Raw genomic sequence first — 18,689 nt, 5'->3', positions numbered from 1 at the left:
ACTTTAGACATTTACAGTAGTAGTCTACACACCCCTGTTAAAATGTCTGGTTTCTGTTAAAAAAACTATAAACTGTACAACTCAGTTGAACAACAAACTGAAATCTTTTAGGTGGAGGGAAGTAAAAATAAAAGCACCTTTTGATTTTATTACAGATTTTTGTGGGTATGAGTCTATCAGCATGGCACATCTTGACTTGGCAATATTTGCCCACTCTTCCTTGCAAAAACACTCCAAATCTGTCAGATTGCGAGGGCATCTCCTGTGCACAGCCCTCTTCAGATCACCCCACAGATTGTCTGTCGGATTCAGGTCTGGGCTCTGGCTAGGCCATTCCAAAACTTTAATCTTCTTTTGGTGAAGCCATTCCTTTGTTGATTTGGATGTATGCTTTGGGTTGTTGTCCTGCTGAAAGATGAAATTCCCCTTCATGTTCAGCTTTCTAGCAGAAGCCTGAATCCCTCTACCTTGACTAAGGCCCCATTTCCAGCTGAAGAAAAACAGCCTCAAAGCATGATGCTGCCACCACCATGCTTCACTGTGGGTATGGTGTTCTTTTGGTGATGTGCAGTGTTGATTTTGTGCCAAACATATATTTTGGAATTATGGCCAAAAAGATCAACCTTGGTTTCATCAGACCAGGACACATTTTTCCACATGCTTTTGGGAGACTTTAGATGTGTTTCTGCAAACTTTAGCCGAGCTTGGATGTTTTTCTTAAGAAAAGGCTGTGTACTGGCTTGCCACTTTACCCCATAGCCCAGACATATGAAGAATACAGGAGATTGTTGTCACATGTACCACAAAGCCAGTACTTGCCAGATATTCCTGCAGCTCCTTTTAATGTTGCTGTAGGCCTCTTGGCAGCCTCCCAGTTCAGTTTTCTTCTTGCCTTTTTTTTTTTTTTTGTAGAGACGTCCTGTTCTTGGTATTGTCACTGTTACGCTATATTTTCTCCATTTCACATGATGACTGTCTTCACTGTGTTCTATGGTATATCTAATGCCTTGGAAATTCTTTTGTACCCTTCTCCTGGCTGATACCTTTTAACAATGAGATCCCTCTGATGCTTTGGAAGCTCTCTGTGGACCGTGGTTTTTGCTGTAGGATGCGACTAAGAAAATGTCAGGAAAGACCTACTAGAACAGCTGAACTTTATTTGGGGTTAATCTGAGGCACTTTAAATGATGGCAGGTGTCTGACTCCTATTTAAAATGATTTTGAATGTGATTGCCTAATCCTGAACATGGCTTCACCCCCAGTTATAAGAACGTGTGCATACTTATGCAACCACATTATTTTAGTTTTTTATGTTTAACACCCCCCCCTTCCCCCCCCAAAAAAAAAAAAAATTCAGTGTTTTTCAGTTGAGTTGTTCAGTTTATAGGTCACATTAAAGGTGAAAAAAGTTCTGAAATGATCTGTCATTTTTTTTTTTTTTTTTTTACATCACAGAAACCTGACATTTTAACAGGGGTGTGTAGACTTTTTATATCCACTGTATAGATAGGTTTTACATGTTACTGTGCAGAACAAAGTTTACACTACCAGTTGAGTCCCTGAACCTTGGTTTGTATTAGTTTTACATCTTATAACACTTTACTTTTGTAGTCCAATCTAATGTACTTAACATAGGGGCTCAATTCACAAAGTTCTTCTGTTCGGTTGTTTTCCTGATGCCACACTTTACCTCCTATCTCTCAGACATCCATTCACAAAGATGCATTGCACAGCCCTTATAAAAATGATCAATCAAAAAGTAATTTCACAAAGATTACCACACAGGTTTTCACCCCTTTAAAATAACCCCACTAGAAAACCATTTGAGGTGGTGGTAAAGTAAAATAATGGTGGTGGTAAAATAACTTGTCTATCTTGGTGAATTCCACTTACAATTCTTCTAGACTTATAGGACTTTAATTTGGTAGCCCAATAATGGATGCATATATTAATATCTTAATTCAAAATGGGGACAGAATTAGAAAAGCCTTTTCTCTGTATTTTTCCTCAGGTAGAGTTTTGCATATAGTGCAGCCACAGATATTTACAAGAAAATATCTGTTTTAAAATTTCTAAATACAAGGAAATCATATACACTACTGTGCAAAAGTTTTAAGCAGCTGTGAAAAAATGCTGCAAAGTAAGAATGCTTTCAGAAAAGAAGTGTCAATAGTTTATTTTTATCAATTAACAAAATGGAAAGTAAATGAACAGGAGAGAAATTCAAATTAACATTTGGTATGACCACTCTTTGCCCTCAAAACAGCATCAATTCTTCTAGGTGCACTTGCACTCAGTTTGTGAAAGAACTCTGTAGGTAGATTGTCGCAAACATCTTGGAAAACTAATCACAGATCTTCTGTGGATGTAGGCTGCCTCAAATTGTTAATTCTCTTCATGTAATCCCAGACGGACTCTGTTGAGATCAGGACTCTGTTGGGGCCACACCATCACTTCCAGGACTCCTTGTTCTTCTTTACGCTGCAGGTGGTTCTTAGTGACATTGGCTGTATGCTTGGGGTTATTGGACTGTTGCAGAATAAATGTGGGGCAAATCACACAGTTCCCTAATGGTATGGCGTGACGGGTAAGTATCTGCCTGTATCTCTCAGAATTGAGGACACCATTGATCCTGACTAAATGTCAAACTCCATTTGCAGAAATGCAGCCCCAAACTTGCAGGGAACCTCCACCATGTTTCATTGTTGCCTGCAGACACTCATTATTGTACCGCTTTCCTGTCGTTTGGCAAACTGCTTCCTTCTACAGCCAAATATTTAAAATTTTGACTCATGAGTCCAGAGCACCATCTGCCATTTTTATGCACCCCAGTTCCAATGTTTTCATGCATTGAGTCAGTTAGCCTTGTTTCCACATTGGAGGTATGGCTTTTTGGCCTCAATTCTTCCATGAAGACCCCTTCAGGCCAGACTTCTCCAGACAGTGAATGTGTGTACCTGGGTCCCACTGGTTTCTGCCAGTTCTGTGCTGATGGGCACTGTTGGACCTTTCCAAATTTGGAAGGGAAATAAGCATGTCTTCTTCTGCTGCATTAAGTTTTCTTGGTCAACCACTGAATCTATGGTCCTCAACATTGCCTGTTTTTTGTGCTTCTTTAAAAGAGCTTGATGAATTGAATTCATATTGGTTTGAAGCCAAAGGATAGTCGCACCAAATTGTTTTTATTTAGAGTTTTCTTCACTCTTTGCATTTTGTAAATTGATAAATAATTATGTACATGACAGCATTTCTTCACACCTGCGTATAACTTTTGCACAGTACTATATGTATGCTTTTGTGTGACATGTTGGAATAGTAAAGCTAATGTCAGAGTCCTTTGCTATTTTCCTTTAACATATAACTTAAGGCAAAACTTTTTTTTTTTTTACATTTTGGATGGGGTGGTGATGGATTTGAACACCTGTCAGTTTTTGTTATTGCTGTTGGTGTCCTGTTTGCTATTATCACCAGGAGTGAAAAGAAAAATCCCAAATTTTGGATTGTCACCAGAAACAGATAAATCTTCCATAGAGGACGCTAATTCTAGTAACAAGAGATTCCCTCACTTTGGAGGAATTTCCTCTCCCTTCCTATTTTGACTATTGGACAGGAATTGAAGGGAAATCTCCCCATTGGTACGCAGATGACAAAAAAACTATTATTCTGTCCAACATGGGGGGGGGGGGGGGGGAGAGATGTTTGCCTTTAGTTGTACTTTTAATATTGAGCTGCATGCAGAAACATAAGAATCTGTTTTAGTAAAATGTGTAATATTTAAGTACGCCAAAAGGGCTCCTGTGTGACCATCTCAACAGGTTTCAAATGCAGTTGTGTGATAAAATAGTCTCATAAATTAAAAAGAAAAAAAACTTAATCCATTAGGTGAGCCAAATCCTCTTTTGTATAATTTTCAGCAGCAAATACAGAGATGTCAATCTACAAAGCAATGGGAAGGACTAGGTGTGGTCAGGTGCTGATTGACAAGATACAGATTTGTCAGTAAGTAGTGATAATGCGGATAGCCAAGCCCCCTCCCCACCCAACATCTCATCTAACTGTATTGCAAGCTGGCACAGTCTATATGTGGGGCAGCTCTGCTCTGAACTCAGGAGCAGTGCAACATCATTGCCACAGGAACCTGCAGTAGGGACGTAACTGATGGGCTTAACAGGTATTTCTGAGACTTTGCAGGGGGACTAGGCAAAAGCGGTATGTGCACATGCATGTATAGTTAGGTCTTGCAGCACACACACTAGCATAATATAGAGCGTTTCACTGGTTTAGGATTGCTGAAATTATGACTTTGCTTGCCAGATGAGTGTGACTGATCTTGCTCTACATCTGACAGGCTCACCTAGCATACTGTACAAAAATACCTTTTTGAGATGGTACAATGGTTTTGTTTTAGTAAAGTTTGTTCTTTGTGTCTATTTCAGGACTTGAGCCAAGGCTGAACATACTAGAGATTGTAAAGCCAGTAGAGACTGTGGAGGTGGTCATTGACCCCGACGCCCATCATGGTGCAGTTGAAGCCCAGATTGTAGAGGAAGCTCAGGTGATCACCCTAGATGATACAAAGCATGTCACTATTTCTGATGAGACCTCTGAACAGGTGACGCGATGGGCAGCAGCATTGGAGGGCTACAGAAAGGAACAAGAACGCTTAGGCATACCTTATGGTAAGGACTGTAAAGTATGTTGCATGCAATGCTTTTGATCAGATACTGGTTAACGTTTGCAGTGTATTCGTATACAAGGAAAGGTCTTCTTTTTTTTTTTTTCGTGTGTGTGTATTTAAACACCATTCTAGTTCTTTGATACCATTTCATTTGGGGGGGGGAGGGAGGGGGATCTTTATCCTATCTCTCCATTGCTGGCTGCAAGACTATACTGTGAAAAGCCGTTAACTGCAGACTGGTATCCTGTCCTGTCTTTTGACTACTCTTTCATGTCAGAATAAACTGGCCTGTTTATCAAATTCCTTGCATTTACACCAATGCTAGGCAGTGGGCTTTCCTATTTGTCAGTTGGTTAGCTTGCTCATTTGAAATGAGGGCTGAGAAGAACTGTGTATTCTAATGGTATTTATTTCACCTTTTAGATTTATTGCAGTTAATATGTTCATGTGAATGTTGCTATTAAGAGAAATGGGAACTTGGTATCAGCCTTAATTTTATGACAGACCCTTTTGATCACCAGCTCGTATTTGTGGTGGCTTGTTATTTTAGTCCTAATTTTTTAAACCTTGTGCATAAAGTTGGTTTTGACATCTTATACGCTTTTTAGATCTGCTGTTGCCATAGTGCAGTAAATGTGACAAGCTATGACACGACACATTTGAGGGTTTGAAAAAAGAGCTGACTAAAGGCACACTGGCATCTGTGACAGATATCAAAACCAGTGGTGTGCCTTGAATGTAGAATACGCTATGCACACGCTAGTTGGCAGAATGCAAATTAAAACACTGCAGAAAACATTTCTATGATGAAAGCTGAACTCTGGACATTTTTTTTTTCTCTTTGTAGGTGGTTAACTGCTCATTTTATTCTAGGGGAGAGGGCAGCGGAGATGTACTTTCCTGATTCTCCCTGCACAAGACAGGTCTGGCCCCCCCCGTGCGCTCCAGCGGTCTTGAAAATGGACTGCTCCTGACATCATCAGGCCCAGAACAGGCTCCATAGACAGGAACAGTCCACCCTTGGACCGTGGGGGTGCCCGGTTTTCCAGGGGATCGCACGCTCATGTGAATTTAAGCTTTGTGCTCACCCCTAGAAAAAACGAGCAGTTGACCCTTGCAGCATGGGCATAGCCCAACTGCATGGGGGGGGGGGGGGGGAGTGCCTGGAGTTGGGCTTTAAGCTTTAAATAACCTTTATTACTTGAGATTCTTTTGGGAAACAGTTGGATTAAGTTCTGCTTTAACCTCGGTATTGACCTTTTTTGTTCAATTTTTTACAGATCCAGTTCAGTGGTCTACAGACCAGGTCCTGCATTGGGTCCTATGGGTATTGAAGGAGTTTGGTATATCGGATATCAATGTGAACGCCCTTAGTATTCCTGGGAGGGAGTTGTGTCAAATTAGCCAGGAAGATTTCTTTCAGAGAGTTCCCAGAGGAGAGATTCTGTGGAGTCATCTAGAGCTGCTCAGGAAATGTAAGAAAAACTTCCAGAAGTCTACTGAATTCTGTTAATGTATATGAGTAGTTGGGAAGCTTGCATATAAAAATCAAAGGTATTCTTAACCTGAAGGGTGCTATAAAAGCAATAATTTCACTATATTGTATCTTTTTCTTAATGGAGGTAATGCTCTCATTTTATCCTGCAAATCTACCCCCAATCGCCCAGCAAAGCTCATAAGCTGAATATACTTTTGAATAAAAAAAATTTCTGCTCCATTTGAATAAGACTGTCAGGAAAGCACCTACAGTCTAGGTTAAACAGTCAAGCTTGGCAGAACATTTTTACCACTTAACCTGAAAGGCACATTACAAAAGGACTATGTATCTGCAAGACCTACAATAAGAGTAACAATATAACCTACTTTATGAAGATTACAATTAAAATCACAATATTCCTAGCATGCACCGTGCATTGTTTAGCAGTATATTGTAGAAGGGCTGTTCTTATACTGTCCTCTGGCAGCTCATATGGTCCTACCTTTTCTCAGTTTTGGCACTGCAGCTTCCTATGGACTTTACTGCATGCAGTATTTCCAGGAGTATTGGATACCTTTTGGCTCCCTCCTCTGGCCTTACATGAAAGTGGTTGTAAACTACAGACATGAAATATGAACAAAGCATATCCCTCTATAGTGTGTATTTCTCAATTACGAGTGCTAAGTATCATATCTGTTTGCTGCTTCGTTCCTCTGCTATAAGCACTAGTCACTTCTGACGACAAGTTTTCCTGACTCTAAAAGAAAAATGGTGATGGGAGGGATCTCCAGTTGATTAACAGCCTCAGCTCTGTTTCTGTGTGAAGGGGGTTGGAGGTGTCCCTTCCCTCCTATCAGCTCTCGGAGCTTTCCTCACTGAGCTCTGCAGTGTGTAATCTCAGCTCCCCGCCCCCCCTTTTTTTTTCCCTGAACCCTCAGACAAGCTTTATTAAGCATTTAAATCAATGTAGAGAATACTGCAAATAGACAGGTACAACTTTTGTAGGAGGATTTGTTTAATCTCTGTGCATCATGTGAGGCCAGTCACTTCACTGGGTATATGTAAGGGTTCGCAACCACTTTAATTGCTGTGCCCTATATACAGGTGAAAGTCGAAAAATTAGAATATCGTGCAAAAGTTCATTTATTTCAGTAATGCAACTTAAAAGGTGAAACTAATATATGAGATAAACTCATTACATGCAAGGCAAGATAGTTCAAGCCGTGATTTGTCATAATTGTGATGATTATGGCTTACAGCTCATGAAAACCCCAAATCCACAATCTCAGAAAATTAGATTACATGCAATCAATAAAACAAGGATTAGTTTCATCTTGGTTTCACCTTTTAAGTTGCATTACTGAAATAAATGAACTTTTGCACGATATTCTAATTTTTCGAGTTTCACCTGTAGACATAGTTGGAGGATGAGACTATATTTTGGTGGGGGCTATAGGAAGGGTTGAATACTCAAGTGTCTGGCGATAACTGCAGCACTGGAATAGAGGGAAGGGAGGAGGCCACTGAAAAGGTAAATATAACAACGGAAATGCTGCATTAAGATCCTGATAAGAATTGTTTTAGATAATGACAGCTTTACGTTGTGCGAATTGCTTGGGTGCTATTCCATAACATTGACTTTAATATTTTGAGCAATGTGCCTGAAACAATCACACTACTTTGATGGCACGCTACCAGCAATTTTAGGAGAAATTGTAGTCCTCTGGTTATGTGAACATAAGTTCAATTTAAACCAAGAGCTGCAGTTAAAGGGCTCTTCCAGTGGTTGGACTTTCAAAGCTGGCCACACACTAGTTAAGATTTTCCATAGTTGATTTACTTGATCTATCAGCCATTATTTTTTATTTTTTGTAAGGAATACTGCATGTAATGAGTTTTTTATTTTTTTTTTTTATATATATATATATATTTTGTTCTCCAGATGTGTTGGCTAGCCAAGAACATGGGGGAGAAATTGCTACAGTTACCATTGATCAACGTAAGTCAATAAGACCGTATTAAATATTATTGTACATTTTTCCTAATCTGAGATTTTATTGCATAATGTGCCAAATGGAAGGGTCTTCAAGTGACATAATTGTATTTGTGCTTATACAAGACAGAAGGCTTGTTTAACAATCATGTTCTCTTACAGCTGTACAGATAATCCCAGGATCCCTTGCAAATACAACTCCCACGACGACGATTAAAGTCATAAACACTCAAACCAAAGTGGCCAAAGTGCAGCGGGCACCCCGCATATCTGGAGAAGACAGAAGTTCTCCTGGTAACAGGACAGGTACCTAGTATACTCTTATGCCAGTTTCCATTGCTGGTGTGTATTCCATATATGCTTGACTTGATTTCATCACAAAGGAGTGATAAATGTATGTAAACTAAGTGATAAATGTATCTAAACGGAAGCTTGTTTACTTTTATATTTCTTGAGTTATCTGTTAATGCCTGTCCTACTCCTGTGATAGTCTGTAAATGCAAGGAAGTGAACTTTTGTAGAAAACCCATCACCATGCTGAAAAAGGCAACAATCCTGTGCTGGTTAATTCTTTGTCAGCTGTTGGATATTTTTTTCCTCAAAATGGTTTCTTTGCTCCTTTTCTGGAGATGCTCTTGCAAAGGGAAGTCCATAAAACACCCGATTGCAAGTGTAAGTTCACCTTATCGGCATGCTTTATGGATTTTTCTCAACCTGCTTCCAACATGAGGAAGAGGAAAGGGTTATAGATGGCACAGAAATGGCTGGAAATTGCCTGTACTGATATTTATCTACCGTGAATAGCTAGTGTGTCTTTGTTAATCCCACCTCATCACTTTCTGTCTGTAGGTAACAATGGTCAGATCCAGCTGTGGCAGTTCCTTCTGGAGCTTCTCACTGACAAAGATGCCAGAGACTGTATCTCATGGGTAGGAGATGAAGGGGAGTTCAAATTAAACCAGCCAGAGCTTGTTGCTCAAAAGTGGGGTCAGCGCAAAAATAAGCCCACCATGAACTATGAGAAGCTGAGCCGTGCACTTCGGTAAGCATTTCTTTCTTTTTATCTTTTCCAGAGCTAACTATAACATGGAAAATAAGAATTTAGGTGAAGTATGTAAAATTCAGACCCCAGTACCAGCAGTTAGGAAAATCCAGATAGACCTATGTGATGCTGATACCTGATTGTGTCCAGCTGCAAAGAGGATAGCAGACGGGAGAAGCATGACATGACTTTTCTGCTAAAGATCTTTGGGTGTAGGTTAGTGTAAGTATATCATTACACTTCACCCCTGCTCAGGGGTTTTACAGTTCTGGAGTTCTTTAATTCAGAGCTATTTTCATGTTGCACTATAGGCCTATCCATCAAAACTTTATTACTTAAACCTTTCCCGTCGATGGTATGTGGACTTTACGGAAGTGGGCTGTTATCTGTGAGGCCTCATATCTGCATACCTATATTTGTCCTGGGAGTGTGCCACACAGCATGCTCTCAGCACAGAGATTGGGCTCTCACCAGGAATCCCATGTCTCATACTAACTAGTGGGACACAGGTCTTGGTTCTGGATCACCTGATCGCTGCGATAGCCTCTGATTGGCTATTACAGTGATCTGTCACTGTGCAGCTCACCCATGTGTTTTCTTTCTCTCTGAATTTAGAGAAAGATACATTGTATCTTTCTCTCCTTGCAGGGAGGAAAGATGTAAATAAGCGTGTTTAAAGAAAAAAAAAAAATTAACCATATGCCCTCACTAAGGTTTTACCCCCTTCCTTACCAGGCCATTTCTTGCTATACAGTATTGCTACTTTAACTTGTGTGGTCATACAATGCAGCACTTGAACTGAACGTATAGCATTTTTTCACTCAACTAGGGGTTTCTTTTGGTAGTATTTGATCACCTCCCTTTTTTTTTTTCTTTTTTTTTTTTTTTTTTTTTTTTTTAGTTTATAACCGGACTGCAATAGTGGGGCGGCAATCTGACACTGATGCTGGAGGGAACTAATTGCCACTGACATCAACAGTGACATTACTAGTGATCAGTGCTGATAATATGCACTGTCACTGTACTAATGACACTGGCCAGGAATGGGTTAATATCTAGGGAGATCAAGGGGTTAATTGTGTGCCTAAAAAGCTTTTTAAGTGTGCTGCTTTTTCATTCCCTGCTTGGCAAATGAAATCCGCTGTCACTGAACAAAGTAAAATGCGCATTATTGTTTCTGGCCTGTACTACGGGTACAAACCACAAATAACATACACATACTGTATGTGGTATCAACGCAATCGGGAGCTGGAGAATTTGTTTTGGGTTATTTTTTTGGTGGTAAATTTTTCCTTTGATAATACTATATAAATAATCTCACAAGTGGTGTTATAAAAAAATTAGTTTAGTGTACTTAGATGGGATTGATTATAATATATGGATTTTGAAAAGGACTTTCATATGAGGTGTTGTCCCGAATTTACAGCGCTTATTGGCACACATATGAGGACTATATTATTATTATTATATGTAGCGCTGTCCCAGGCCTTTTATTTTAATAATATATAATAAAAAAAAAATCAGGAGATATCCATAACCTTTTACCAATTAAAGAGAGCCCAATTTGTCCTTTAAAAAAAAAAAAAAAAAAGGTATAATCCACCTGGATACACAAAGTATTTGTGATATGTACGGTTTTATTAATGCTTGTCAGAGTTGCAAAATTGTGTTCAGGCATTAACATTTGTCTTGCCTTCCATCACGAAGGGGGTAAGATATAGAAATGGGGCATATTTTGTGTGGCTTTTTTTGCAAACCGAGCTTTCTTTTAGTGTTATCTTTGAAATTGTTCTTAATTTCCTATACTTTAAAGACAAAATGATTTCCGGTTCGGCCAGTGATAACTTTTTATCTGTATCAGTTAAATTTTGGTTCATCTGACAGCAACAAAATTGATACGTCTCAGTATGTCCTTACATTTTCTCAAACTCTGAGAAGAAAGATACTTTTGCAGATCAGCAGTGTAATAACTGCTGTAGGTAGCTCTAATGCACAGACCAGAACTCTAGCTGTCCAATGACAGCAAGTACCAATACCTGCACATCTGAGGACTTTTAAAGAATACTGGGCACACACTAGATCAGTAGTCTCCAAACTGTGGCCCTTTGCTAGCCTTAATCTGGCCCTTGGAGCACGATTTCATCAATTGACATCAATAATGGGACACCATTCCTCTCGACACCATCAATATCAATGCTATTCCTCCCATTGATACTAACAGTGGGGCCTCCCTGTGTAACCAGTGATGGGGCATTGTTTATGCCCACTGATGCTGGGGCATTATCTCCCCCCCCCCGAAGCCACTGTAGGAGAGTGTTTGAGCTGCAATGCAGAATAGTTACATTGTTTAAAAATGATAAAGTGAGTGCTGGTAAAGTGATAGACTACTAAAATGGTATTACACTAGATAAACATAAATATCGGTATAGATATGAAGGTAGCAGTTAGCACTCAGGGTATTGACAACAGTCCCAGAATAGAAATATGTTAAAGTAATAGTGCAGCGCTATAAATGCATGTTATCAATCATAAACGCTTGTAAAATCCAAAAAGTGCAAATAAGTGCAATAATGATGTAAACTGGTAAATGGTGTTAAAAAAAGTTAATATCGTTCCTGAATAATGGAATGTCCTTTGTGTCTGAGTACCAACTCAGAGAGTGCCTATGAATGGCACGTGTCGTTTATCCGTGACGGACAGTAGTGCAGGAATTCGTGAAAGGTAATCCACCTTGGGACGGGTGTACACTCACCAGAACAAAAGTATTAATGCGCATGGGTTATACACATCACACATCTGGGGGTGCAGCAGTATGCTGGCAGCTATGGCTTAGTCATCCAGCTCCATCCATCATCCATCCATCCGGGTGGGTACCAAAATGGTCCTGGGGAGGAATTGGCTCAGCCACAGGAGCCAGAAAGGTGCTTAATAGTGTAGTACTTTATTATAATGGTCACGAGTAACAATTTAAAATATTCACGTGGAGTAATAAAAATATTAGCAAAGTGAGTACCAAGATGGCATCAGCAATAGGGCTCCACCCAATGCATTTCGTGTACCAACTCGTCCTATTGGTGTGCCACTGAGGACGGGTAGGTACTTTAACATAGAATGAAGATCTAAATTTATATTGGGAAATTAGAACTAGGCATTCCGAATTATTTGAGATATGTGTGAAAATGTTTGACATTTGAAAATAGAATGTATGACATTCATTAGGAAATGCATTCGTTGTCCGATCATTTTTGGAGAAACGCAACCAAAAAAAAAAATATTTTAATATAGGTGTGCTTTTTATTTTAAATTCTAAAGTATTCTCATATGCAAACAGAAAAACGCCAACAGGACAAAGCATGCGGTTGTGCGCCACCTAGCGAACATATCCAGCATTGCATCTAGAAATGTGCCTGACGTGATTCCGGATTTACTAACAGGAAAGAGTCTACAAAGTAGACTCTTTTCAATGAGCTTGCTAGATGCCTTTCTGATGACTGACAGGTCTAGATTGATCAAATTGAGTCTGCCTGAATGTTCAGTATCTGCTGGTAGACTCAGTTCTTAGTAAATCAGGGCCATAATGTCAATGGCACAGCCTGCAAAAAGTCCGCATCTCAATCCAACGGAAATTCCATGCTGGAAATTAAAGAAAATGGTCCATGACAAGGCTCCAACCTGCAAAGCTGACCTGGCAACTGCATTAAGCAAATGTTAGAGCCGGATTGATGAGGAATACTGTTTGTCAATAGTTAAATCCATGCCTCAGAGAATTCAAGCCATTCTAAAAGCCATAGGTGGTGCAACAAAGTACTAGTGGTGCACTGTAGTGTTTTTTTTTTTTGTTTTGTTTTTTGATGATTCCATAATCTTTTCCTTTGAGTGATTCCATATTTTTTTCCTCTGCTTGACCTGCAAAAACATTTACAACTGACTGCAGTTTCCTTTCATTTTTGTTTTTGTAAGTGTTTAAAGCCAGAAGGTTGGACTGTTAAATGAAAATAGTATCGAGGCATGGTTATGATTCGTTTTTTTTTTTCTACACAAACAATTGAATGAACATTTTCTAAGAGTGGTGCTTCCATATTTTTTTGCCAGGGGTTGTAGTATGGGAAGACGTTAGAGGTCTGTTCGTACCCTTGATAATCTACATAGAACCATCTCATCTACCCGGTAGGTGATTGGAAAAATTGGAAAGCTAATGCCAGGGCTTATTCACACCAGTTCAGCTGAGCTGCATTGGTCTACATAGATGAACACAGGCTCAACACTAAACTACTGCCATAGGTGGGTTGCAGTATGTTGCATAAAAATGCAGTCATCCTGCATATTTGTTTTTTTTTTTTTTTTACAGAATGCACCTAAACTCTTGTCACCACCAATCGCCACACTGCAGCTCAGCTGCTGTGTATAGGAATAAATAAAATGTAATTTCTAAATGAATGTTTTGGCTTAGGTTTATGTGTCTGTAACTGCTTCCTTGCCGGCCTGTAGCAGATGTACTGCTACAGGGCGGCATGGCTGTGCAAAATCGTGTGTATACGTGATTTGCATTTCCGGGTAGGGGGCGGGTGCACCGCCCCACCCACGCCACCGTTGACGGCTACAGATGTCAATCACCAGGTCCCAGATGGAAATTCCCCTCTGGCACTCTGCACACAGGTCTCTCCCGTCAAGTGTTACTTGGCGATCGCAAACACGGGTCTCTCTCCTGCCAGCAATAACGTGCTCCTTTGTATTTCTCTGCACAGCAGAGGAATACACAGCAGCATGTTTCCCTAGTAAAAAAAAAAAACACACCGCGATGACAGCAATTTAAGTAAAGTCTTTCATAATGTGCTTATAATGTGCGCTGCGTACTATCAAATTATGACATTGTCAGGGGAAAGGTTTTTGTTTTTTTGTTTGTTTTTTTTTAACCATTTTAAAACTGCCCTATAGCAGTTGCGCACAGAAGGGCCACCCTGTAGCAGTACAATCACGTGTGTGTGTGTGTATATATACGTCTGTTTGCACTTCTGCCATAGGGGGTGCGTGCTGCTGGCGGCTCGTTTTTTGCTATGAACACTCACAGCAGAACCCGATCTGCGTCTGCCAATCGTCAGGCAGGACAAAGAACAGAGCTCTGCCTATGTAAACAAGGTGGTGTTCTGTTCTGACAGGGAGGGTAGTGAAAGATCATGTGTCCCTGCAAAGCTGGAAACAGGATCCTTCACTTCCCTTAGTAACAGCACCACCTAGTGTGCAGAAAGCTAGGCACACAGTTAACCCTTTGATCACCCTAGATTTTAACCCCTTCCTAACCAGTGTCATTAATTAGTACAGTGATCAGTGCATATTTAGAACTGGTCACTGTATTGGTGTCACTAGTTCTCACAAAGTGTCAGTGTAAAAATGTCTGCTGCCATAGCGCAGTCCCAAGTTGCTAATCACTGCCATTACTTGTATAAAAAAATTCCAGTATATGTCCCATAATTTGTAGACACTATAACTTTTGTGCAAACTAATCAATATGCACTTATTGGGATTTTTTTTTTTTTTACCACAGATATGTAGTGAAATGCATTTTGGCCTAAATTTATGAAATCTGATTTTTATAAAAAAAATTAATTTTGAATGTTTTTACAGTAGAAAATCTTTTTGGGGTTTTTTTTTTCCAAAATTGTTGGTCTTTTTTTGTTTATAACACAAAGTGAAAAACTGCAGAGGTGATAAATACCACCAAAAGAAAGCTTGATTTATTGGGAGAAAAAAATGACATAAATTTCATTTCTGTACAGCATTGCATGACCACGCAATTGTCAGTTAAAATAACGCAGTGCCATATTGCAAAAAATGGCCTGGTCAGGAAAAGGGGGTAAATCTTTTGGAGGGTAAGTGGTTAATAAATGTAGCAAAATAATTTTAAAGATAAATAGTTAAAAAAATAAATAAATAAAAAGAAAGATTAGTTTACTTTTAATGTAGGTCTCGTGTTGCAGGTTTCGTGTACCATTTCACATTGAACTGAATTTATTTATTTTTTGGGGTATATATTGGCTGGTTATCACATCTTCATCTTTTCCATTTAGCAGCAACTTAGTTTTTATTTTGTGTAATTGTTGAAAGAGTAATTGCTTATGAAAACTGTTTTTGTTAATTTGGCTGTTTGTTTACCTCCTCACAGATATTACTATGACGGTGACATGATCTGTAAAGTTCAAGGGAAGAGATTTGTCTACAAATTTGTGTGCGATCTGAAGACTCTGATTGGTTACAGTGCAGCCGAGCTGAGCCGCTTGGTGTCAGAGTGCGAGCAAAAGAAAATGGCCAAGCTGCAGTTACATGGCATAGCACAGCCAGTCACAGCCGTAGCCCTGGCCACCGCATCGCTACAGTCGGAGAAAGATAACTGAGCACTTGGCAGGCTAGACCTCTAGTGTGTAGGACCCCTGCCTCTCCAGAGCCCGAAGCCCCTTTATTTTCGGACTGTACAGTGTTTGGCATGATTTTCTACAGAGGACTTTAAAAAATTTGGAACTTGTTACTTTTCGTATTACAAGTTTCTTTGCAAGAGCCCTTAATTTAAGGGAGCATGATATATTTTATATATTTTGAATATGAACTTATCGGTGATTTACACTTTTTAGTCAGGTTGTCGCCCCCTTTCCAAGATGAACATTTGTCATCTCAGCTAGAATGACTTCCCTTGGCCATTTAACTTTTTTTTTTTCTTCCTGGTTTATTAATTTGCTGGTCCTTGTCATATTCTTATTTTTATTTTAATTTTATTTTAAAGAACTCAGATTACGTTATTTTCCCCTCTGCTTTAACAACACTATAAAGTAATGTTTTCATATTCTGTCTAAAGCTTTTATTTTGCACTATATAATCCGATTCCTTTTTAACATTTGAAAACATGTTAACTTGATGTGCACCTGTCATTTCATAGCAAGCAAACTGTAATATAAGAAAGATATAGGCAGTAGCCTTTTTCACACTGTGTGATAAGCTTTAGCTGCAAGATGTGACCCACTCCTATGCCTCATTGTTTTTTCAGGGCAGCAATTAATCCATTTGGGCTAACTACAAATTATTTATCGGTGAAGTGTGGGAATATAGAAAAACACACATTCCTCCATGCTGCAGCATCAGTCTGATACTGCAGCTGTCTCCCGTTGGCTCTAAGCCTGAGAACTGAGCGATTCACATGACCACTGATTTCAGTTCTCTGTCTCTGAGCAGAGAGTGGGGACTGGCAGTCGCCACTCACTGGAGCATCAGGCTGAGCAGCAGGGGTGGCAGTGCCTGGCTCCGGCTTTCAAGCGCTTTTGTTAGGATCCTTCCAGAGCCTGAAGTGGCTCTGCGGCCTCTGTTGGCTGATTCTGGGTCACAGAAGAGCTGAAGTGCATTCCTGTGACCCAGAAGAGACATGTCTAAATAAGCTTTGGCTGGAAATCTTTTAATGGCCTTGTCTTTAGCATGCTGTACCCAGAGTGTGGAATTAGAAGCCTTTATCTTCATTTCTTCACACCACAGGTTTGCTTCTTCAAAGTTGTGTTTTTTGTGTTTTTGGTTTTTTTTTTTTTGTTCTTAGTGTAGTTTGGAAGGAGGACCGGACTTTACGTAATTATACCTATTCCTTCCATTTAAATAATCCCTTGTGATCATGCTATGACTGTCCTTGTTCATGCACTTTTGTCATGGGATAAACCCTGGGGGTAAGATGACCGTGGGCGCAGTGCGGGTAACCTTGGACGCAAGCCAGTGGGGCTGGGGAGCTCATCTAGAAGACAGACAAGCTCAGGGCCCGTGGGAGCCACACTTAAGGGAGACTTCCTCCAATTACAGGGTGGTGTTGGCAGTAGGTCCAGCCTTGAGGTCTTTAGAGGACAAGATCGTGGGAAAGGAAGCCCAAATTCTGTCCGACAATACGTTGACGGTAGCATACCTGCATCATCGGGGGGCACCGGATCCCAAAAACTCCTGCACCTTGCTCAGGAGATTCTAGGTTGGGCAGAAAGCAGAGTCCTTTCAGTATCTGTGGTCCACACAAAGGTTACTGACAACACAAAAACAGACTTTCTCAGCTGATAGTTAATCCACCAGGGAGAGTGGGAACTCAATTTCTGAGGTCTTTTTTCAGTTAAGTTGGGTTTTTGGCAACCTGGAAATAGACCTTTTTGCCTGCAGGAAAAACAGAAAAGTGAGGCATTATTTTTCCATGTCCTGGGAACAAGGGCCCGAGGGTCTGGACACATTAGCGCAGGAACGGGGCTTCGGGCTGGCATATGCATTCCCCCCCCTCTGGCATTCATTCCGTGAGTGCTACAAAAGTTGAGCCGGTCCAGTTGCAGATTGATCTTATTAGCCCCGTGGTGCCCAAGAAGAGCCTGGTTTGCCACGTTGAAGAGGTGGTCCATGGCTCCCCTGCCATGTCTTCCAGTTAGGAAGGATCTCCTCTTGCAGGTTTCATTTTATAGATGCCAGTAGATGTTTGCTGACATATTTAGAGTAAGTGACTTCAGGAAGTAGTCACCTTTTTGATTTCGTTTAGTGGTCCGAGGAAGGGTCAGCAAGCTTCTAAACCAACAATAGCCAGATGGATCAGAGACAAGATTTCCTTCGCTTATGAGCAATTGGGGGTCTCCGTTCCTTTACACCTGAGGGTTCACTCCAATAGATCATTGGCGACCTCTTGGGTGGAGAGGGCCGGAGTATCGATCGAACAGATCTGCCAAGTAGCCATATGGACAAGCCATATCGGTAACTGTGTTTCTGGGAAATCTTCCAGGACGGCGGGCCTGCTTCCCACCCATATCTGGTGTTGATTGAATTTGGGTAAAATACCTTTCGTGCACCTGGGTGTGGGAATACTTTTGCATAAACTGCGGAGGGGAGGAAAATTTTGATTGTTTCCTGTCAGGTGGAACTAGTCATCTCTTGTGTGCCATCCTGGAAGATTTCCCAGAAACACCGTTACCACTTGTTATAATTACCAGATCTTTGTAGTGGATTTGCACAGAGTAACCCCTATCTTCCTCTTCTTTGGTTCCCCGCTGGTGCTATTGGCCCCTCCCTCCTGCCGAGTGCCCCCTTAGGAATAGGCTTGCTCCTGAGCCACTGCTCTGTGTGTTCACACACAAGTGCAGCTCAACCCCACCCCTCACTCAATAGCTAGTAGTGGATCACATTCACCTGGACTTGTTCTGTAATGTTGAAAATGTTTCACTGCTTATGCAAGTTGCTTCAGTTTTAATGGGCGAGAGGAACATAGTTGGGGATATTTACTAAAACTGGTCCAGCTCTGCATGGTAGCCAATCTGCTTTTAACTTCAGCTTGTTCAGTTAAGATTTGACAAAACCTGAAAGCTGATTAGCGTCTCTGCAGAGCTTCACCAGATTTTGCACTCTCCAGCTTTAGTAAATAACCCCCACTGAAGCATTTATACAGGTAGCACAAACCTCTTAATCCAGTCGTCATGGAATGTGTTGCAGCAGATGTTGACTGTCCAAGAACAGGATG

At 40.5% G+C, this 18,689-nt stretch overlaps 1 protein-coding gene across 1 annotated transcript in view; it reads left to right on the top strand.

The window, feature by feature from the left end:
* GABPA (GA binding protein transcription factor subunit alpha) overlaps positions 1-16,022 on the top strand; it is a 35,687-nt gene extending 19,665 nt beyond the window's left edge. The window contains exons 5-10 of the mRNA XM_089659533.1: positions 4,437-4,679; positions 5,959-6,153; positions 8,098-8,154; positions 8,311-8,454; positions 8,998-9,190; positions 15,351-16,022. Of these exons, the coding sequence (XP_089515659.1) occupies positions 4,437-4,679; positions 5,959-6,153; positions 8,098-8,154; positions 8,311-8,454; positions 8,998-9,190; positions 15,351-15,579 (1,061 nt within the window). The 3' untranslated portion in view covers positions 15,580-16,022. The remainder of the gene's footprint in view (positions 1-4,436; positions 4,680-5,958; positions 6,154-8,097; positions 8,155-8,310; positions 8,455-8,997; positions 9,191-15,350) is intronic.
* Positions 16,023-18,689: the final 2,667 nt, after the last annotated feature.

The sequence above is a fragment of the Staurois parvus genome, unplaced genomic scaffold (genome assembly GCF_062004578.1).
Source record: "Staurois parvus isolate SC_StPar_1 unplaced genomic scaffold, SC_StPar_1.0 ptg001162l, whole genome shotgun sequence".
Lineage (NCBI taxonomy): Eukaryota > Metazoa > Chordata > Amphibia > Anura > Ranidae > Staurois > Staurois parvus.
This window is presented reverse-complemented; position numbering and strand designations above follow the sequence as displayed.